At 52.1% G+C, this 19,738-nt stretch overlaps 9 protein-coding genes across 9 annotated transcripts; 2 read left to right on the top strand and 7 right to left on the bottom strand.

Moving 5' to 3' along the window:
- Positions 1-675: 675 nt before the first annotated feature.
- On the bottom strand, positions 676-2,406 carry EDD37DRAFT_638940 (aldo-keto reductase). The gene has a single exon (XM_062817128.1). The coding sequence runs from the start codon at positions 1,979-1,981 to the stop codon at positions 854-856; it is 1,128 nt and encodes a 375-aa protein (XP_062666663.1). The 5' UTR covers positions 1,982-2,406; the 3' UTR covers positions 676-853.
- Positions 2,407-2,440: 34 nt separating this feature from the next.
- Positions 2,441-5,455, bottom strand: EDD37DRAFT_132307 (uncharacterized protein). The gene is made up of 2 exons (XM_062809443.1): positions 4,111-5,455; positions 2,441-4,057 (listed from the first exon to the last, which is right to left on the bottom strand). The coding sequence occupies exons 1-2, from the start codon at positions 5,313-5,315 to the stop codon at positions 2,851-2,853; spliced, it is 2,412 nt and encodes an 803-aa protein (XP_062666662.1). The 5' UTR covers positions 5,316-5,455; the 3' UTR covers positions 2,441-2,850.
- EDD37DRAFT_668494 (histidine phosphatase superfamily) lies at positions 5,212-7,173 on the bottom strand. Its single transcript, XM_062819327.1, has 2 exons — positions 6,929-7,173; positions 5,212-6,857 (listed from the first exon to the last, which is right to left on the bottom strand). The coding sequence occupies exons 1-2, from the start codon at positions 7,006-7,008 to the stop codon at positions 5,420-5,422; spliced, it is 1,518 nt and encodes a 505-aa protein (XP_062666661.1). The 5' UTR covers positions 7,009-7,173; the 3' UTR covers positions 5,212-5,419.
- A 121-nt stretch (positions 7,174-7,294) lies between these two features.
- On the bottom strand, positions 7,295-9,451 carry EDD37DRAFT_697108 (uncharacterized protein; the record flags this gene model as incomplete). Its single annotated transcript, XM_062820148.1, has 3 exons — positions 8,326-9,451; positions 8,157-8,278; positions 7,295-8,108 (listed from the first exon to the last, which is right to left on the bottom strand). Exons 1-3 carry the CDS (start codon positions 9,103-9,105, stop codon positions 7,295-7,297), a joined length of 1,716 nt encoding a protein of 571 aa, XP_062666660.1. The 5' UTR covers positions 9,106-9,451.
- Positions 9,452-9,454: 3 nt separating this feature from the next.
- Positions 9,455-11,254, bottom strand: EDD37DRAFT_673406 (mannan endo-1,6-alpha-mannosidase). Its single transcript, XM_062819478.1, has 2 exons — positions 10,867-11,254; positions 9,455-10,820 (listed from the first exon to the last, which is right to left on the bottom strand). Exons 1-2 carry the CDS (start codon positions 10,952-10,954, stop codon positions 9,517-9,519), a joined length of 1,392 nt encoding a protein of 463 aa, XP_062666659.1. The 5' UTR covers positions 10,955-11,254; the 3' UTR covers positions 9,455-9,516.
- A 476-nt stretch (positions 11,255-11,730) lies between these two features.
- Positions 11,731-13,514, top strand: EDD37DRAFT_132188 (acyl-CoA dehydrogenase). Its single transcript, XM_062809442.1, has 2 exons — positions 11,731-12,563; positions 12,618-13,514. Exons 1-2 carry the CDS (start codon positions 12,051-12,053, stop codon positions 13,386-13,388), a joined length of 1,284 nt encoding a protein of 427 aa, XP_062666658.1. The 5' UTR covers positions 11,731-12,050; the 3' UTR covers positions 13,389-13,514.
- EDD37DRAFT_131438 (MFS monosaccharide transporter) lies at positions 13,488-15,545 on the bottom strand. The gene is made up of 6 exons (XM_062809431.1): positions 15,411-15,545; positions 15,096-15,356; positions 14,782-15,046; positions 14,037-14,729; positions 13,791-13,990; positions 13,488-13,736 (listed from the first exon to the last, which is right to left on the bottom strand). The coding sequence occupies exons 1-6, from the start codon at positions 15,475-15,477 to the stop codon at positions 13,588-13,590; spliced, it is 1,635 nt and encodes a 544-aa protein (XP_062666657.1). The 5' UTR covers positions 15,478-15,545; the 3' UTR covers positions 13,488-13,587.
- An 893-nt stretch (positions 15,546-16,438) lies between these two features.
- EDD37DRAFT_131989 (uncharacterized protein) lies at positions 16,439-19,119 on the top strand. Its single transcript, XM_062809433.1, has 3 exons — positions 16,439-16,848; positions 16,926-17,030; positions 17,099-19,119. The coding sequence occupies exons 1-3, from the start codon at positions 16,803-16,805 to the stop codon at positions 18,946-18,948; spliced, it is 2,001 nt and encodes a 666-aa protein (XP_062666656.1). The 5' UTR covers positions 16,439-16,802; the 3' UTR covers positions 18,949-19,119.
- A 131-nt stretch (positions 19,120-19,250) lies between these two features.
- EDD37DRAFT_653086 (40S ribosomal protein S20) lies at positions 19,251-19,656 on the bottom strand (the record flags this gene model as incomplete). Its single annotated transcript, XM_062818518.1, has 2 exons — positions 19,251-19,559; positions 19,615-19,656. The coding sequence occupies 2 exons, from the start codon at positions 19,654-19,656 to the stop codon at positions 19,251-19,253; spliced, it is 351 nt and encodes a 116-aa protein (XP_062666655.1).
- Positions 19,657-19,738: the final 82 nt, after the last annotated feature.

The following is a 19,738-nucleotide window of genomic DNA, read 5'->3' as shown; positions in this document are numbered from 1 at the left end:
AGTGTCCAGTCATGCAAGTTTCAGCCGCATCGAAGAACATTCGATGTCCAGGCGACCGCGAGAAGCCCTATGAATGTTTCTAGCCTCGATCGAGCATGGCCTAAATCCGGCTCGTCGATCGAGCAAGCTGTAGTTCGTTCGCGTGGATGGAAGCGAAGGCCAGTCATCGTGAGGAGTTGGATTTCTGCGCAGATGTTGTGCGTGACTGGCACGTAGCCTCGAATCTTTCAGCTTTCTTCGGTGAACGGATGGTGCTGTGATTGAGTCCTTTAGCTGCATGACTTTCGATAGCGCCTACGCCATCTCTGTCATGGGCGAACCCGGGGTAAGAATAGGCGAAGTGCGTTGTTGTTCAGCCTGATCGTAGTCTTTTATCTACTTCTGTTCCTGCCGATGAAGGGAGATTGGGTCTTACTAGAGTGCAAACTACATAACATGCATCTGGCACTGCTGAGCTGCTGCAAGTACTGTCGCGTGATGTTGTCAGCAGAAACAATGAAATATGATGGCAGTTGGGCCGGAGTGGTAAGTCAATCGACGTGGTGGTGATCAGGTAGCAACGATCCGCCCTGCTGTCTCCCGAAGGCTCGGCGCTGCAGCCACTGCAGGCGCTAGTAATGCTTATTAAATTAACAGCCTGACCGACCGCCTTCCGGCCCTGCCCCAGGAACTTACAAAGTTATTGTCTTGGAATCATCAAGTCGAATAAAAGTACCTAGTGCATCAGAACGAGCTCACCATCCTGACATATATCTTCTGCTACACCAGATTTTAGACAGACAGGTTCTCGGGACAATATGTCACTAACACACATGACCACACGCTAAGGCTTACATCGATGGGTACAGGAAAACTATCCCTGCTGCCACAACTTCGTCGACTTCCCTTCGTAACCATTCTTATCCAACTCAGCAACCTCCTCACGGGTCAATCTCCAGCCCAAAGCCTGCATATCCTCCACAGCCTGCTCTTCCTTCCTGATACCCACAGTCGGCACCACACCCTTGGAAATGTTGTAATTCAGCGCCACAGCGGACATGCTCACGCCCCTACGCTGGGCAATCTGTCTCATGACATTGTGCAACGGCTCGATGTACTCCATCGGATACGAGGAGAACCGGTAGGTCTTTGGCGGTGGGTGGTCTTTGGTGTACTTACCCGTCAAGCGGCCCTGGGCCAGTGACGAGTACGACTGGAACACGATCCCATGCTGTCTGCATGCATCAAGCATGCCTTCTGTTTCCGGCAGGCGGCGCAGGATCGAGTACTCGCATTGATTCGTGGCGAGCGGGATGTTGTACTTTGCCAGCGCGTCCTTCATCTCCAGCATGTCCTCGACAGAGTAGTTGGCGACGCCGACGGTCTTAGTGAGCCCTTCGTCGACGCACTTGGCCAGGCCCTTAGCGACCTGACTGATGGACGACACGTGCACGTGCCCGTGGACCAAGTAGCAGTCGATGTAGTCCAGTTTCATCCTGTCGAGGGATTTCTTGAGGGCTTTCAATGGAGCGTCGATGGGATGGAGGATGTTTCCCAGTTTGCCGTCTGTAACGTTGGCCAGCCACTTCGTCTGAACTTGGATCTTCTCACGAGGCACGCCTCCACTATGGTTACGGATGAGATCGCCTGTGATTTCCTCGCTCCTGCCATCGCCGTAGGCTTGGGCAGTGTCGATAAACGTCATGCCCCCTTCGAGACATTTCTTCCATGCCGCGCGCACGCCGTGGATTTCTTCGTCTTTCCAGTGCCACGTACTTGGGTCGCCCCAGGACCAGGCGCCCCAGAAGATGGTGGGGACTTCAACATCGTTGCCACCCTTCCCCTTGAATGTCAGACGGGTTTCTGCCGACGGCACGAACGAGTCTGGGAGAAGAAACTTCAGACCATCATGGTCTGCTGGGACATTGGGTGGTTTCGAAGAGTGAATTCCTTCTGTAGCGGACATGCCCGCGGACAGGCCTGTCTGGAGGATTTTGTCCATGCTGGTGGTGCGGCGTTGCGAAAATTTGAGTTCCTTCTGACAAGCAGGCTGAGATATCGGAGGTAAAACAAGTTGATTCTCACAGAAAGTGACTCTTTCCGATGTATAATATATGTCTATATCATGAACATCGCCCTTTAATATTGGTCAGTATAGGATACTCATCATCTGACTTCATGACCTCATAATGTCTGGTCCTCAATAAACAATGACTGCGTGCATTACATGAATCGGACAGGGGTATACGTCAATTTTCGTATGGACGGACATATGTTCCGCACGAAGTTGTCGGTGATCCTCATCGTTCGTACTCGTGGTCGACGAATCCTGCGGTCTCCATCTCAGGGGAAATGCCAGAGGCAAGTTCCAATAGCACCAGAGGTAATGCAGGACTCGGAGAAAAGTGCAAGGGTGAATGGATATGTGTTCCGAACGGAAACGCCGTCCTCGCTTCCGGCTTGTTAAATTCTCCGATCTCCATGTGATTATTCAGCGCATCAGAGATGCCAAGGGATGTAAAGACGGTTGAAGACCGTCAACTGACTCAGGAGGATGTCGTACACGATGTACGACCTCCGGATAGGTATATAGTCTGACGGGCCCCTACGGCCCTTGAGCAATGACAAGTCCTCCGTAAAATCACATCCATGTCAACAAAGATACGAACACGCAAACTCTGAAAGCACCTCAAGGCAACTACCGAGTCCTTGACCTCATGTTGATGTTCGCTGTTGTAATTCCGCAAGCCTCACAGTCAGTGCAAAAGGAAGAACGCGCGTAAAGGCAGGTTTGGTGCGTGGCTGTGGCGAACTAAATCGACGTTGAGTTTGCGACTCCGGGTCGGCTTCGGATCGAGAGACCCCTTTTCCTCATGTCAAGCACCAGGGTACGAAGTCCCTGAATTCAGCCTGGACAACAGTCGCCGCAGTAGCTTTTGCGCCAGTGACTCGCTTCATGATCGCAGTGCCAATGTACGTCGCTTCAAGCTGTTCATCGTTGTCTTTGTTCACATGCACCAGGACAGCGTCAAAGTCCTGATACCTGAGCCGCGGTATGGTCAAATAGACCGCCCGGCTCATTATAATATCAGTCACCGGAAGGCAAGAGCCAGGCTCGTGAGTAGTCCAGGAAGTTGGCACTACACATAACGAGTGATCCTCGTACGAGACCATGATCTGGGTACCGACTGTTATATGTTGAGGCCCTTGCAACTTCAGGCTCGGTCGTTTGAGGACGACGCCGTCCTTGTTCAGATGGGCCCATCTGGTCCTTTTGCTTTCTGTTGACCCTGCAAACTCGATACCGCGATCCTGGTTTTGGGCCAGGAAGGACGAGGGTAAACTGCCCAGATGTGGCATTGAGCAACGCGGACCAGGTCTGAAGATGATTTCACCAGGAATCATGGTCAAAAAGTTGTAAATTGTTTCCATGGTTGGCATCTGTGAGCGCAAACCGAATGGCAAGCCCAACAGGGTGGCGAAAACTATGGCTTCGTCACGAAGCTGGCTGGTGCTGCGATGACTCATTGCCTGGACAAGGGCCATCAGACGGTTTTCGTTGGCGTCTCTTCGCTTGTCCTCGGCTGACTTACGATAGACAACGTCCGAGAATTGAAATTCTCGCGAAAGAGCCATAGCGAGTCGTGCTTCGACATTGAGGCGCGTGTATTCGTGAAGATACTGGCAGCTTGTGAGTTCTTCAAGCGTATGCAAACGATCTTGAAATGCAACCAAAACCCTCTCCGGCATAGGAGGGGCCCCTTCTTGCAGAGTCCAGATTCTCTGCATCCAATCACTCATCAACAGCTCAAGCTGGCATGTGACGATATGAGCGCCACTGATTGACATAAGCCTCTTGTCCAAGACCAATACAAACGCCGCGTCTTCATACACTCGACGCATCTGGGTAATGGCCATCCCGCGTTGTACAACGTACCGCTCGTCTACCGGAACACAGAGTGTGTCTAACCAGACGGGGCAACCGCCTCCGCTCGGTGTCCGCTGCGCTTGCGATATGAGCCAGTCATACCTACACCGGAGAATGGCGTTGGCATGCGGGTTGCCGAGTCCATGTGCCCTGGCTTGAAATCAGAAGCTGGGTATACGAACATTTCTTCTTGGTCGACCTACCAGACATGGCTGATCGCTATCCATCTCTCCGCTCCAGAAGCTTGCCTGACGGGTATGGAGAGCTCTGAACACGCTTTGGCTGGGATGACTGGAAAGTCACCTGCTTCTAGCATTTCCACCACTACCGCATTATGCATGAAAAGAACATCGCATGTGCCCTCGCAGTGATTCGTGTGATAATTTACAGAAGTCGGTGGCAGTGCGACATATCGAGCTGTGCATTGATTCGGTTGACAAAGCGAATGGATATTGTTCTCCGGCTGTGGCAGAAGGTGCAGGAGGTACCACGCTGAAAGGGACTTTTCAAGACCACTGGTGCGAGCCAAACACCATCCCTTTTTCGCTGTCGAAGTCTGTAGAATGGAGATTAATATCTCCGCATTGAGTGACGCCTCTTCGATATCATCTGATACCAGCCCTTCTTCAGTCTCGAACAAGAAGAACAACGAAATGTAGATCTCCTTCAGGGTCTCGTACAAGATGCCAATCGCTAGGAGAACCCTGAAGGTAGTGCTGTGAATGTAATGCTCGGGGTCTAGATCAAGTGTAAATGGAGGGTACGCCTTCAGGGCAGCATTCAATGCTCGGACCGACTCGTACAACAGTGCTGTCACTGCTAGCCTCGTATCTTGTGTCTTCTCGTCAAAGTCGATCGAGACATATTCACTTGAACCATTAAGCCCGCGTTTCAAGTTCGTTAGCAGCTCGTCTCCGCTCAAGTCAGGTTCGCTATCGTGAAGGATTGGCAGGATGCAAGTGGAGAGCATGGCGGCAATGGCTCGGTCGACCAAGGCTCTCGTAGAGACAGTTTGCTCGCCATCAGGCAGGTTTTGAATGAACCACGAGGCATCCCATTCTATACCAAGCGCGCTGTGGAAACTTTGCAGCAGTCCGAAGAAGAAACGGTGTTGTAGGTCGGCAGCACTTCCTGGAGGTGGACCTTCAGTGTCGGTGTGCGGGTGATCAGCCAGATGTTGCAAGAGCGACTCTTCAACTATGCATGGCACTCGCAACCCCTCGATCCCGAGGGCCTCATGGAGGTTTTCCCATGGAGTATTGGTCGGGTCGCAGCACCCTGCAGCCGGACTGGTGTGCTCATACGTGAAATGGTAATTTACGGAGAGACCGAGTTTGCGAGGTGGGCTCAAGAGGCGGTGACAAGTGGAGCTCAATTTTCCACGAGTACCCTGGTACCACATATGCATTCCTACCTATATTCTATTATATCCTTACCTGCCGTATTCACTTTTTTTATAGTCATTTTAACAAACCACTCAGTTCACCCTCTCCGCCAAAGGGTCAAGGTCAGTCAATGCCTTCCACGAAAAGCCACCTCTTCAAGCTGAAAGGACCCATCCTCCACCCCAGCCAAAAATTCTTTCAATCCCATATTCCAGCGCTGACGACCGACATTTTCGAGGTCCAAATCAGCGGGACAAGCCGGTATGGTCTGCCAAGTGGACTTATCGACTTGTATCGTATCATTCACGAGTTTGATATCTGCTTCTTGAGGAGTGGCGTCGGCATCGTTCGCCTTTGCTTCGCCGTGGCCCGGACCCTCAAGTTGCTCCAGGGTTTGCTTGTATTCGTCCTTATGACTCTCAGCAAGTTTGGGATGCGACGCGCCTTCGGCCTCTCCACCATGCCTCTTATGCAGGACTGCCTCGTTCTTCTCAACTTTGACGAGAACAGGTATGACTGCGCCCGTAGGCAGCGAGAAGGGCCTGTGCCCAAGTACACGTAGCATCGCGCCGATCGCGCCCGAGTGGCTCGTGAAACTGATTCGTTCGGCCTGACTACCTTGCCCGCTCTGCATGATCGAATCGAGCAGTTTGCGTAACCTGAGCACCAATGCATCGTTCGGCTCGCGAAGATCCGGATCCCAAAATTCATCCGTCTCCGTCAACAGCGGGTCCCTCGTTGTGACATAGCTTGGATATCGCCCTCGTATGTACGACACGGTGCTGCGTCTGTCGCAGGTGTGTATCCCGGTACCTTCGCGTAGACGTTCCACGACTGTCGGTGCCGACTCGAGAAGGCCGCGGAATGTGATCTCCGCTGTCTCTAAGGCGCGATCAAGGGGACTTACAAAGTACGCTTGGGGCAAGCTCATTTTCTGCTGGGTGAGCTGTGATTCCCAGAATGTGTGTACTTCCGAGGCTTGTCGGCGTCCTTCTCTGGATAGGTGTGCGTCCGCCCAGATCATCACACCGTCCGGGTCGCCGTCCAATGCGGAAAAGTGGCAGTCCCACGCTTCGCTACCATAATACCGTTCTGCGATGTTGTGGTAGCCATTGCCATGGCGGCCAAGGAAGAGCAGTTTATACTGCGTATGGGGCTCGTCGTTATGTCGCTTTTGCTCCGCGGCCTGGTTGAGAGAGCGGATGTAGTGCTCGAAACGTTGCCATGCCGTCAAGCCCTGCCCGCGGTCTGGCAAGTCCTCGTCCGAATCGTAGGATCGTTGGACCAGGCCGAAGTCCGTTTTCATAAACTCGAAGGTCTCCGGTGTCGTGTCCGCGTCATCTTGCAGGAAGTAACCTGGTAGAGTCGTATAACTATAGGTAGAATATCCCGTCTGCTCTTTCTCAGGCTCTTGCACTTCCTCTTCCTTGTGATCATCTGGTGCGGGCTCGGTATGGCTGTCGAGCGGTTCTTGAGCGGGCATGCTGAGCAGTGCGCCGGATCGGTCGATGGCACTCACATAACCGCATGCGAACACAAAAATCGACACGAACAGGAGAAATTGTCTGTAGCCACAGCATCGGGTCTCATTAGCCCGAATTAGGACGAGACGTATGGATTTGAACGACCCACTTACACTGCGACGGTTGTTCGACAGATTCTCGTCAGTCCATGACACCGACGGTGAGCTTTGCCATGGCTGGCATCGAGCAGCATTTTGGGTAGGGGTCATAACATTTTGCAACAAATGGCAACATGTCCAGGTCTGGGTGAGGCAGATGCATCTCGACGATATCCTATCCGCGCAGTCCGCACGTGGGCTGTAGTACTGTAAGTGACATGGCGGGGAAATGCTCAATGCGGGGCCGGAATGCTTCCCCCTTTCTGCTACGGCGAAGTAATTAGCCATTGAAACATCCTAAAATGAAGGACAAGGCCTTCTACTGACTCTACGAGTTTAAAGTGAAATGGGTAATCCAATATTCAGACAAGAACCCTCCGGTCAGTATGTCGGGGGCTTCAGAGGACATATCTGACAGTGCGTCGAGCACAGAGTCGTGTTCATCCCTGCAGCGAGGCTGGCTTGTCCCGGCTGTCCAATCCATTGTTCACTCGTGTCAATCGGGGTGGTAGCCTCGATCAAGAAACGCTCAGAGTTCCAACCACGCAACACGGCCTGAAGTTCGGCGACACAATCAGGCAAGCGCAAGAACGTGCGCAAAGCATTCTCGATTGTTGTCCACATTTGAGAGCTGGACCTCTTGACCACACCCACAAGTCTTGACATCTTCCAGACCCTTTGGTAGTGATCTTCTGTAGTGGAGATAGACAACAGCGTCCACAGGAGATGTTCCGCGCTGAGACTGCTGTCGTCATCATCGTCCTCGAGAATCTGCTGGAGAGAGCCCAGAAATTCTTCTGTGGCAGTCGAAAAGTCTCCATTGTCGGCCATGATCAAGTTCAGGTAAATCAAGCATGCCATGCGACAATTGTCAACAGCTCGTCTTTTATCGGGTTCGTCATACCCTGTCTCGGTTCTCGTCAGAGCATTGATTATTTCACCTCCGTCTCGGAAACTAGTGGTACGTTGAGGATGGTCTTTGAACATCTTCTGTTGTGCTGGTGTTGACGGTAGGTTCTTTAGTGATTGACCTTTTCTTTGGTTCAGGAACTGGACAAACTCCTCACAGCTTCGGGTGAAGGCGGTATTGGAGGGACTTGTCGGCCATCCCGATGAAACTGCTACCGAGTCGGAGTACTCGTCAAGATATGCAGGATTTCCATCAATGGTAGGCCATGAGAGTGCTATGAAACTCCTGAGAGCCGTGAGATTTGGTGGTATTAGTGGTGCGAATTGAACTTACCACACCAGCTTTGTATGCATTGGCTGATTGTGCTGCAGTGTCCGGAACCCTCCACGCTCAAGTAACAGTCGCTTGACGGCGCCCCAGTGCAATCTAGCTGTTTCACGGCTTCCCCAGACGCGCTATCCTGTCAGCTTTGTCACCCTCCAAGAACAGATGGTACACCTACCTCGGCATTTGCGAGTAGGCCAATGCCTAGCAAAGTCCAGTCATCACAAAGCCCGTTGAGACGCTGAAGGCCCTCATTTACAGCCATCAAAGCTCGTTGGCGTAGCTCTATCGTCCGTAAAGGCTCCCGCTGGCCTCTCAAGGTAGCCAGGTGCAAGGCTGCGTGATGTAGCATGCCGAGAAATGGTATTTCATGCTTGCGATAGAGGTTGAACAAATCCCAACAAGCCCTCGGTTTGCGGACCGCCCTATGCCAGTGTCGATGGACTAGGGAAGGGATGACGAAGTAATAGTGATCAACAAGCTCGTGGACATCTCGTGTGGCTGATACTGGGTACGAGGAAAATGGATCGACTCGGCCACCGCCGAGTCGTGTGATCACCTTAGGAGACAACGGCGGCCTCCCGGAGCTGAACGAGATCAGGGCTTCGAGCTGAGTTCTGTCTTGATCTTCCGACAAGACTTCCTGTTCGCAACCTAATCTAGATGTACCAGACGCACGTAACGAGGCTGTCGTGCTGCAACGACTTGACTTATCGTTCGTCTTCTGTGGTTTTTCGTTCTTAACGCACCTCTTCCTGCGGTAATGCTGCCTCGTGACAAAAGACCTAGTCTTCTTGCGCTCTGTTCTACTGTTCAAACCTTCGACGAACTCGAATTGCTGATGGTAGCTGGGGCTCGTTCTGACGGGAATCTGGCGTTGGAAGTTTTCCAGCGACTCCAGGACCTGCGCTTCGTGAAAGTCCCGGAAATCATCCTCAAGCAGCGCTAGTTCACCCATGATCAGCAAGCGTCTTCATATCACGGCATATGAAGGAAGAGTGCATGTGGTGGCTTGCGATGTCGATGGGTAAGCCACCTGGACGCCCTCAACCCGGAGTTTAGACTATACCAGTCTGTAACTCCGCTGCTCAGCAAGGCGAAGTATTCAGTACTCCTGCAAGTATCTCTCACGTTGCGGTCAAATATGAATCCATGTCTTCAGGGATGTCTAATGAGCATCTCCATTTGGGGCAAGGCCGTGTCTCTATGATAGCCCAAAACGCTGAGATTCTGTCCATTACTGCTCCTTTCGCGCTCGTTCCATTCATATCAGCCCCGAAACTCCGTGCTTGAGAATTGATGGGTATCATCGTCATTCATGTCTTCATCTTCTCAGTCGTAACGTCAACAACTGTGCCTGAACATGCTTTCAGTAGACAGCAAATGTCGTAGCAATAGCAGCGAATATGCTCCGAAACTTGTTCTGGACTTTAACACCACCGGGTGCGGCACTATCGAACAATGGTCTTGCTGAAGCACTTGCTGAAGGCAGAAGTGACGTGACTGTTGCGGCCAACGTAGATGTGACAGGGGCAGTTTGGATGGAGACGTTACCCAGGGTTGCTGGGGGATTTGTCTGATTGACCAAAAGCGCATACATGGCTTCCATCGCACACAATTCTTGACCGAGGCCACTGGTCCCGTCCCACCCACCGAGGTACCATTTTGATCCACAGACGGTACCATTCAGACCTCCCGTGCAGGCAGCAGCAGCTCCCTGTGCTGAAGCTCGGAGGATTTCTCCGATGCGTCCTGCTGTGAAGGGCGCCATTATGGATGTTCCTGCAAGCCAACGGGTCAGATAGGCTTTCATAGACAGTTGATCAGTGTCGCAAGTCTCATCGAGTTCACATTCTGCCTCGAACATGATATCCGTCGCATTTTGAAAAGGCGTAAGGAATGTATTCGTCGAGTCAAGCAAACCGGCAGTCCGGGCCACCCAAGGTGAGGATGCATTGGTGTAATTTTGCAGGACTGCAGCGCCATAGAGAAAGACTCCAACGTTGTATGTCCATTGGTGATGATCAACGCCGGTGCAGTTGATTGTCTCGTCCGTGCCGTCAAAGACGTTGTAGATGTCGTCTATCAAACCCACTCCAGCACACCAATCCCAAATCTTGTTTGCCCAATCAATGTAAGTCTGGTTGCCTGTAACTCTGGCCAGTCGAGCGGACAGTTGAAAGAAAGCACCATTCGAGACACTGTTCTTGTAACTGTAGCCTGCGTTCTCTGGATGAAACTGCCACTTGAGCCCGCCATTACAGGTGGAGGTATTCCAACGGGTGACGTAGTCTTGCCAGGCATTTTGTACAACATCGAGCCAGGCAGGAACGGGAGTAGGCGGTGCAGGGAAGGAGTACTCGGCGGCGGACATGGCAGCAAAGACCCAGAACGCTTGGTCATCATTGCCTTCGTCGAAGGCCTCGTTCGGATTGTTGAAGTCATACGCTGGCCCAAGCTGAGAGATGAGTGCTTGCTGCGTTATGTTCACGTACGAGGTGTCGCCGGTGTAGTGAAAGTATTCCACCATCCCACCCCATGCACCTCCACTCTCCCACCAGTAATACGGTGGGTATGAAAATTTCCCTAGGACGTCTCCTGTTTGATTCTGATTGCCGCTGTAAAGCTGCTGTACTCCGGACGCCGCCAATGCAGCCGCTGCGAGAACCGATGCTGGTGAAGGTCAGTGATATCACCAGAGTTCGGATTGCAGACTCACCTGAATCTTCGACATTGAGTACAATAGCAAGTATGTTTGACGTCAGGTACGAAAGAAGGACAGCGAGAAGCAATGTTGAGCGATGCATTGTGAGGTATTACGTTTGCGAGCGCGAGAGAGGTGTTGAGGCAAAGTTCGAAGCATGCGACGCAAAGTGAAACAATTCTTCAAGACCGCTGGGAGGTTCTCAAGGAAGCAAAACAACAAGCGCAGGCATCGAGTGAATCGGGTGTTGGGTGGGTGCAGGTGAAAAGAAGCCGTGGTCTCGGTTTGCAGCAAGATGTCCAGAGTTACGGATTATCCCAAGGGCATTCGTCGTTAACGCCATTTCACTCGGTAATACTCATATACCGCCTTTGACGAATCTTCACTTACAGATTGTTGACGACGATGACAGTCTCCCAAGCTGCAAATTAGTCCTGCATGTGTGATGACGATGATGAGGACGGGGATCTCGCTCTTATGCAGGGTCCAGTCACAGATCACCATGCAAAGTCCCGAGCCGTGTACGCACTGATGCATTGATACCTCAGAGAGACACATAGCCTTGTTCAAGAGAGTCAAGCAGTTCTGTACGCTTCCTGTCCCGATCTGTACATTGATTTGTCTCCTCTCGTTTGTTGATGCATCCTGCCGAGCATGCTCCGCGATGGCAAGGAATTTGCCGCCGTCAGCTATCTTCTTCGGTATCCTACTTCTTCTCTAGACTTTTGTCGTCTTGTTCCAGTCGCTCAAAAATAGTTTCATGAGTGGCGTTGTGGAAGCGAAGTGGTCAGACTGCCATCGGAGACTTCGAACATCTGTGAGACGATTATCTTCCAGGTTACATCGCAGCTGCTATGAAACGTTCAGGTAGTCCAAAGAGAAATGGTTACACCTTGCCCGCATCTGTGTTCCCCACAACGTGCTTACCTACGCATAAAGCGTGTCGCTGACTTAGGAGAGTTTTGCCGGCTGACTTCCTTGGATTCAGGGCCTCCAATTGACGGCTGATAAGCTGAACCTTAACGTTATCGCATGAGGCCTCCTGCCAACCTCAAGTAGGCGACCTTCAGTCGGGGGTGAGTCAAAGTTGGCCAGCAGTATTCCAGGCTTACCCGGGGTGGTATAAAAGAATTCTGAAATCGAATGATTGTGAAATACTTCGAGATCCAAGTATATCACAACCCACCAAAGCGCTCAGGATGATCGATTTCAAGCTGTCGCCAGAGCAATTGGCTATGCGAAATGCCGTCCGAGGGTTTGCCCATGCGAATCTCAAGACAGCACGATCCGTGTACGAAAACCAGGAGACTCCTCTACCAAAATGGCAGGACCGTTTTCGCTCACTTGAGCCCATATATGCTGAAGCAGTCAAAGCTGGCCTGATCAAGGCACAGATCCCAAAGGAACTTGGTGGAGCGGGAGGCCCATTGATCGAGGCAGCACTGGTCGTGGAGGAATTTTATGCTGTGGAAACGAGTGCTTCGCTGAACATACTCGGGACTGGGCTCGGACTGACTCCGTTGATCATGGCGGGGTCGTCGGAGCAGCATCAAAAGTTCTTCAAGCCTTTCCTGGAAGGTACAGGCACTCCGCTCGCCAGTCTTGTGTTCTCCGAGCCCGAGGGCAGTGCGAACTTTGCCGAACGAGGCTCTCCCGGGTTCCAGACTGTTGCAAGATTGAAAGGCAACGAATATGTCATCAGCGGCGAGAAAGTGAGTCGATTCTGGCGCGATATTCTGCTTGTTGGCATCGACTGACCGGTCTAGATCTGGGCAACGAATTGCTCAGGCTGGGACGACCGAGGCGCCGATGTCTCATGCGTCTTGTGCCGAATCCCAGACTCTGCTTCTGCAGAAGACGTCCGCGGCCAGACAGCTATCATTGTCGTAACGAGAGAAAACATCGCTGCCAACGACCCTGGAGCTTACACTGTCCTTTCACATCCCGAAACAATAGGACACACAGCCGTCAATGGGCCTCACATTCGCTTCAAGGACTTGCGCGTCCCTAAGTTCAATCTTCTGGCACCCCCAGGCAAAGGTGCAGACGTGGTAGAAATGACCTTTACTGCATCGGCAGCTCTGGTGGGCGCAATGGGAGTGGGTATCATGCGGCAAACTTTCGACCGAGTGCTTGCTTGGGCCAAGTCAAATCACCGGGGCTCCAAGGAAGCCATGATCCACAAACAGAGTGTGGCAGACTTGTTGATCAAGATCAAGACTCGGTGTGAAGCTGCTCGAGCGCTGGTCTGGAAAGCGGCCTGCTGCTTTGGGACCACGCGCTTCGGAGCCGAAATATGTTACGAGGCCAAGATCCTGGGGTCTGAGAGCGCCGTAGACTCGGTCAGGGACGCCATTTACCTGGTAGGCGTGTCGGCATATTCTCGCAGTCACCCATTCGGAGATCTGCTTAATGATGCCATGGTTTTGCCTATCTTCGATGGCGGAAATGTGGGAGTACGGAGGAGACAAATCGAAAACATCTTCAATAACGATGCATATGATCCGTGGGAAACAACTTTTGGGCCTGAAGAATGATGGACTGATTGTGAAATGTACCTAGACAGATACCAGTATGCCTCATTTGACGCGTTTTCACGCGTCGCGTCGTGTCGCTATTTGAGCCATTTCCGGCTAGCTCCACTTCAGTACCTACCTAGGTATGGACCGCACGCTGAATACCTAGCCATGTTGCTCTATCTGGAGTCAGGTCGTGTGGTATTCCGCGAGGAGTCGATCATTTCTCTAAGGCCTCGCCATCCTCAACAACGACGTCTGCACGTCGTGCCATCATGATCTCTTGAAACTGTCTTTCTGCTCGCCATGCAAACGGGCTGTCCCCAGAAAGCAAGATGTCCAGGTCCTCGAGATGGCGATTTGCAGTTTCTGCATTCTTATTAGTACCTGATCGCCAGCCCGAAGAAAAGAATTAAAACTTACCAACATAAAAGAGGTATATCGGCACCAGCATGGCCAGGTTGATCAGGGCGAACATAATGAAGACCCAAAATCCAATCGCATCTATCAGGTAAGGGATGATCTCGTTGATCGAACCTCCAGCCAGCGAGAACGCAAGGGTAGAAAGTGCTGCACCTTTGGAGCGAGTAGCGAGGGGGAAAACCTCTGTTGGATAAACCCAACTTGTCTGCGTCAGCAACATCCCTTGAAACGCTGGACAAAACTCACCATGTTGTCAACCAGGTAGCGCCATAGGTGAAGGTGTATATGTAAAGGATTGCCGCAACTCCGGCACCATACGCATGCTTCTTGTCTGCCGAGGCAACCACTGTCTCATGCGACAAGATACCGCCAATGATCAGCACGATACCCATAACGCTACACCCAATGAGCATCATCTTCCGGCGTCCGACACGATCGGCAAGGACGATGGAGGATGCCAACGCAAGGATATAGCCAAACCAGTTGAAGCCCGCAAGCAGAGCTGGCAAGTCACCGGTGAAACCGGATAGCGAAAACATGGTTGGTGCATAGACCGAGATGAAGTCGATTCCCGTAAATTTCTGCATGATCTGGACACCTGCGCCCAGCATGACACGGCGTCGCGTGTGTAATTTGTCCTTTGTGAACAGCATGCTCCAGTACGAGTGTGCCGATGCTGTCGCCTCGATACGTAGGGCATCCTCAATCTCCTGCATTTCCTGCTCGATCTGGACAGGATCGCTGTTGGAACGACATTGTCCGAGAATCTCTCGAGCGGAGTCGACCTGGCCGATTTTTGCAAGATGACGCGGTGATTCTGGATAGAAGGGTAACAGCACGAAGATGATGATGAGGAAGACCACCTGGAAGCCGAGCGGAAATCGCCATGCAAAGGATTCACTCTGTGTCTTGACACAGGCGTACTCCATCCAGTATACACTGTCTCTCGGTTAGAGGCTGAAGATGAAGGACGGTGATATGATGAACTCACATGGCAGATCCAGACATGGCGAGTGTGAACTCAACCGCAACAAAGGCGCCACGCGAATGAGCATCAGCAAGTTCTGAGGTCCAAATCGGGACGACAGTGTTCAAGTGGCCGCATCCGATCCCACTGATTACCCTGCCAAAGGCAAGCCAAGTGATGTTCTGGGCACTCGCCAATAGGGCAGCCCCAAGGGCACCCCAGATGCAGCCAAGTTGAATAGTTCGAAGACGTCCAAGGTTATCGGCGAGGTACCCTACCATCATCGAACCTAGATTTGTGTCAATGCCGACTCTTTCTCATTGTAAAGCTGTGCCAACCTATTGCGAAACCACCAAACCATAAGCTAACCATACCACCGATGCCTGCCGCATCACGGTCGGAGCCTCCAGCAAGACCTATAGTTCTCAAGTAGTTGTTGTTGGTATTGACCTGACTCATGACGGCGGTATCGTATCCAAAAAACATGATCGCACAACCAGATATGGCGAAGATGGCCCATATCATCGGTCTTCCACGAAGCTTCATGCATCGCGATGGAGAGTATCCTCCGGGAACGTGCTTTGCCCATGATGGTTCGGCTAAGCGCTTGTTAGAATAACATAATAGGTGCAGCAGGATGAAAGCAGACTCACGTTGGTAGTAGCTGCCAGCAGCACCCGAAGTTTCGGCGTGAACGAGGTCTCTCTTGATATCTTCCATTGTGATTTATAGTAACACGGACAGTTCTGCAGGAAGAAGCATCTGCGCGTTTTCCGGGGTAGGCGTCGTATCTTATGTATTTCCTCCTGGCCCGCGTGCGATCATGTGTCCAACCCCGTGATACAGGAAATTTTGGGGGGGTATCCGCCGAAGGCACAAGTTCCGGTGGCAATCGACGACCGTATGACCTGAATGGGTACAAACCTGCCTCGTACATGGTTCGGGTACGTACCAATAGCCCATGTCGGACCGCAGAGTCGACAGGGTCACGTCGATGGTGACGGGAACTGGGACGGCATTGTCTCCGCGATTGCCGTATGACCCACGGGGTAAAAGAATCTCATTTGTGGAGAGGTACCCACGGTACCTCCGTACACGGGTAGCAGCGCGCACTTCTTTACCCAACGAGAGGCATTACGTGTACATCCATCAGTCACGGCCACTTTCCGCAACATTCTCATATCCTGGCAGGCGAGTGGAAATGGGCGGGATTGTCGTGATGATGGATGAAGGAGCCTTGAAGGAACCGTGATCATATCAGCGCACGCCAATGCTGTAGTTACCGTATGTCAGCTGCAAGCATTGTATATCATCTCTGAGATGAAGAGTCCTCAACTTATGTTATGTTGCAGATGCAGGGCTGGAGGCCAACAAATGTGATGGATGCGTCAGGCGAGCTTCTACGTGAAGATATGAGGGTTGCTAGGACCATCATGGTGATAGCGCAATGTGTCCACACTAGCCGTGCTTCTATCCCCAATACCGCGCGGATGACTGCGACACTGAAGCAGCCTGACCATCGAGATCGGACGAATATACAAGCTGTTTGATAATAGCCATAGAGGAAATGGCTAGTCTGATGCAGTCACTGCCAAGTATATCTATTGGACCGAGCTAACCAATCTAGGAACGCGTTTCAAGTTAGTGTTCACGAATCACTCTAATGATTTCGACATCAAATTGTTTCTATCTTCTTCACTGGAGCAGCATTAACTTGTATCACGATAATCCCCGCCAAACAGCTTCATACCGAGACACACGCTCTTCCACTCTGACTGCCGCGCCTAGTCTGATATCGACAAGACAAGCTTAAAATACCACGGCTACCACAGTATCGAGCAACCCCTAAGAAGACACCATTCGCGACGAGTTTCACTTTACAAGTTCACATACAAACAGAGTCCGTATACTGTATTTCAGATCACGGCAAAGGCCAGGACCATCTCGCGGAGATGCGCCGCTCAACGTAGCACGTTGCAGAACCACCTTCCGCGAGTGATCGTGTGTCTTCATCTCGATCCACGCCGAACCGATCCTCTTCAGCCATGGTTGTATGTAAATTCTTTTTGCAGGGCAACTGCAAGTTTGGTGGTAGGTGCACACATCGCCTTTTTCCCGACTTGAAATATCGACGTGTTGTTCAAACTGCTAATGTTTTGTTTTTCCAGTCAATTGTAGGAATGAACATCCTGGAACAAGTTACAACAATCAACAAAACAGATTTGGCGCGTTGAGTAGCGGCGGAGGCAACAGATTCTCGAACAACAGCAATTGTGAGTCCTACGCAAGTTCCTTTGTGTCAGGACCCTCATCAACCACTACTAACACGTTCTTATGTCAGCTCGACAAGATCCCTGGCGCATAAACAGTGCCGACATTACGAATGATCTCGTGGATGGAAAAGGTCGGCCAAAATGGATCCTGTCGTCCTACGGTCCAGGCAGGGATCCTCCAGCTTCATTGCTCGAGGATACTGAATACAGCTCAGAGGAAGTGCGAGTGCGGTTCTACGAACTTGCAAGTCAAGGAAAGCAGGCCGACGCTGACAATGAAGCCATTGCCCTTTGGAGCAAGGCAGACCAGGAAACGAAGCAGATTGCGAGTAATGTGAATGATGTCACCAAGTTCATGGAAGAGGCAGAGAAAAAGCATCCCAACAGGTTCGACATGATTCAAATGGACGGCACCAAAACTCGTGACGAGTTCGTCAAAACACTTAGTGCCGCAGCAGGCAGCGGTTTCGGACAAACTTCTATACCTAATCCTTTTGCAACAGCTTCTACGCCCGCGTTCGGACAACAAGACCAACCTGCCGGTATTGGGTCTGCTGCATTTGGTAAGCCAACATTCGGACAAAGCAGTTTTGGGAATGGAGGAGGATTTGGTCAGTCCCCTAGTGGAAGCGGCTTTGGCCAGGCGGCATCGGGCGGCACATTTGGGAAGGATGCGAGCAGTACTCCTGCTTTTGGACAAACGGCCTTCGGACAGCCTTCCCAACCGGCATCGACCTTTGGGCAACCATCGCAACCGGCATCGACCTTTGGGCAGCCATCGCAACCGGCATCGACCTTTGGGCAGCCATCGCAACCGGCATCGACCTTTGGGCAGCCATCGCAACCTGCAGCGACATTTGGCCAGCCTTCTCAGCCGTCAGCCGGATTTGGTCAACCTTCTCAGCCATCCAGCGCATTTGGCCAACCTGCTTTTGGATCTTCTGGCTTTGGTGCAAATGCTGCTGCTAAGAATCCCTTTGCTCCTGCGTCCGCGTCAGGTGGTCTCGGCCAGGCGTCTACAACGTTCGGACAACCTTCACAACCCTCGACTACGTTTGGACAACCCAGCCAACCTACGAGTACTTTTGGCCAGCCATCACAACCGACTCCTGCTTTCGGTCAGGCCTCAGCACCGGCAAGCACGGGTTTTAGTCAACCTGCTTCAACTTTTGGACAGCCTTCACAGCCAACCTCAGCATTCGGGCAGCCGGGTTTATCAAATGCTTCGCCTTTTGCAGCAAGTCCATCGCCAGGACTCGGTCAACCTTCGCAGCCCACGTTCGGGCAGACCGGATTCGGCTCCGGTTCGAGTGCGACACCCGCCTTTGGCCAGCCTAGTGCGCCGGTGAACCCATTCGGCGTCAAGCCTGCTGATGATCAGGTCAAAGAGGTGGCAATGGAGACGACCTCACCAGCCTCTTCGCGGCCAGTCTCCCGCGCGAACCCATTTGGTACGGCCCCTGCTCAACCTGTATCACAGCCAGCTCCACCAACAGCACAACCTGCGGTGGCAAACCCCATCATCAACACATCCTCGACACCACATCCCCTCACCAGCCAACCACCACACGCAATGCACTATACTCAGAGTTTACCCCTTCAACCAACTCAAAAGAACGCCTCAGGTCAGGTGAGCTCGTACCGTGGACAGCGCGTGCAGTATTTCGATGGCGTGCCATGCTACAACCGACCAGATGGCAAAGGGTGGGAGAAGATCTGGTTCCCGGATGCTGGAGCGACGCCGGACGTCGTAGCACTGAACAGGGAGGACAAGCTGGGTGATACGCAAGGCACGGTGGAGGAGTATACGGATGAGATCAAAGAACGGTATCAGCATCTGTTTCAGCAAGGACGATTCAAGGACGCCAGAATACCACTTGTGCCTCCCATGAGAGAATGGGGTGTCTACGATTTCTAGTGGCAATTGTGACAGCCTCTCTGAAGATGTGGGCGAAAAAGGCGTGGTTATTGCGCCGGCGGAGGAAGCATGGCTAGGACTGCTTGGACGAAAATGGGTGCGCGGGTTCAATTTTTAGCGACCTTCGTTCTGAACAGACATTGATCCTCGTTGAACTCTTCATTTGAACATTATTTCGATATCGGCTTCTGCAGAGCAGAAACCCTGATGGACCAGATCCAGTCCAATGTGCCTGGAAACGACTGGCCCGTCCGACCACACTTGCTGGTGTCAAGAATCTAACTGCGAATGGTTTTCCTCCCTTAAGCAGCAATAGTAACCTCAACCTCAACACCGGCTTCGATGTTGATGATGATCTGCTTGACCACCTCGGTCGGCGCATTCAGATCGATCAGACGCTTGTGGATTCTCATCTCGAACATGTCCCATGTCTTACTACCCTCACCGCAAGGGGTCTTTCGGGTGGTGACCTTGAGAGTCTTGGTAGGCAGGCGGACGGGGCCCTTGACGCGGAGGTGCTTGGACTTTGCGCGCTCGAGGAGTTCGGAGCAGACCTTCTCGAGAGATTGGACTTTGCGCGAGGTCAGGGTGATGCGAATCTTGTGGATTTTCTACTCGGTCATATATTAGTACAGACACATCTTGCGCATCGTGACATGATCGTACCGGGCCCTCGCCGAAATCCTTCTCGGGCTTCTGGAAAGACATGATTGCGATTTTGGCTTTGGAAGTGTTTGAAACTGGTGGAAGTTGAGATGAGTCTGAGAGAACGTCGGCGCCAATCAAGACC

Source organism: Exophiala viscosa, assembly GCF_022695815.1.
Source record: "Exophiala viscosa unplaced genomic scaffold EDD37scaffold_11, whole genome shotgun sequence".
Taxonomy (NCBI): domain Eukaryota; kingdom Fungi; phylum Ascomycota; class Eurotiomycetes; order Chaetothyriales; family Herpotrichiellaceae; genus Exophiala; species Exophiala viscosa.
Note: the sequence above shows the minus strand (reverse complement) of the source record. Positions and strands in the feature narration are given on the sequence as shown.

Bases quoted from the DNA above. Each gene is read 5' to 3' on its own strand.
- EDD37DRAFT_673406 (XM_062819478.1), bottom strand. From the start codon at position 10,954: ATGCATCGCTCAACATTGCTTCTCGCTGTCCTTCTTTCGTACCTGACG. The intron at 10,821-10,866 runs GTGAGTCTGCAA...GACCTTCACCAG, and splicing joins ACTCAATGTCGAAGATTCAG to CATCGGTTCTCGCAGCGGCT.
- EDD37DRAFT_131989 (XM_062809433.1), top strand. From the start codon at position 16,803: ATGGTTGTATGTAAATTCTTTTTGCAGGGCAACTGCAAGTTTGGTG. The intron at 16,849-16,925 runs GTAGGTGCACAC...TTGTTTTTCCAG, and splicing joins GGGCAACTGCAAGTTTGGTG to TCAATTGTAGGAATGAACAT. The intron at 17,031-17,098 runs GTGAGTCCTACG...TTCTTATGTCAG, and splicing joins ATTCTCGAACAACAGCAATT to CTCGACAAGATCCCTGGCGC.
- EDD37DRAFT_131438 (XM_062809431.1), bottom strand. From the start codon at position 15,477: ATGGAAGATATCAAGAGAGACCTCGTTCACGCCGAAACTTCGGGTGCT. The intron at 13,991-14,036 runs GTGAGTTTTGTC...GACGCAGACAAG, and splicing joins GCTACCTGGTTGACAACATG to TTGGGTTTATCCAACAGAGG. The intron at 13,737-13,790 runs GTAAGTTTTAAT...ATAAGAATGCAG, and splicing joins GATATACCTCTTTTATGTTG to AAACTGCAAATCGCCATCTC.
- EDD37DRAFT_668494 (XM_062819327.1), bottom strand. From the start codon at position 7,008: ATGCTGCTCGATGCCAGCCATGGCAAAGCTCACCGTCGGTGTCATGGA. The intron at 6,858-6,928 runs GTAAGTGGGTCG...CTGTGGCTACAG, and splicing joins TGTCGAACAACCGTCGCAGT to ACAATTTCTCCTGTTCGTGT.
- EDD37DRAFT_132307 (XM_062809443.1), bottom strand. From the start codon at position 5,315: ATGCATATGTGGTACCAGGGTACTCGTGGAAAATTGAGCTCCACTTGT. The intron at 4,058-4,110 runs GTAGGTCGACCA...ATTTCAAGCCAG, and splicing joins ATAGCGATCAGCCATGTCTG to GGCACATGGACTCGGCAACC.
- EDD37DRAFT_132188 (XM_062809442.1), top strand. From the start codon at position 12,051: ATGATCGATTTCAAGCTGTCGCCAGAGCAATTGGCTATGCGAAATGCC. The intron at 12,564-12,617 runs GTGAGTCGATTC...TGACCGGTCTAG, and splicing joins ATGTCATCAGCGGCGAGAAA to ATCTGGGCAACGAATTGCTC.
- EDD37DRAFT_638940 (XM_062817128.1), bottom strand. From the start codon at position 1,981: ATGGACAAAATCCTCCAGACAGGCCTGTCCGCGGGCATGTCCGCTACA.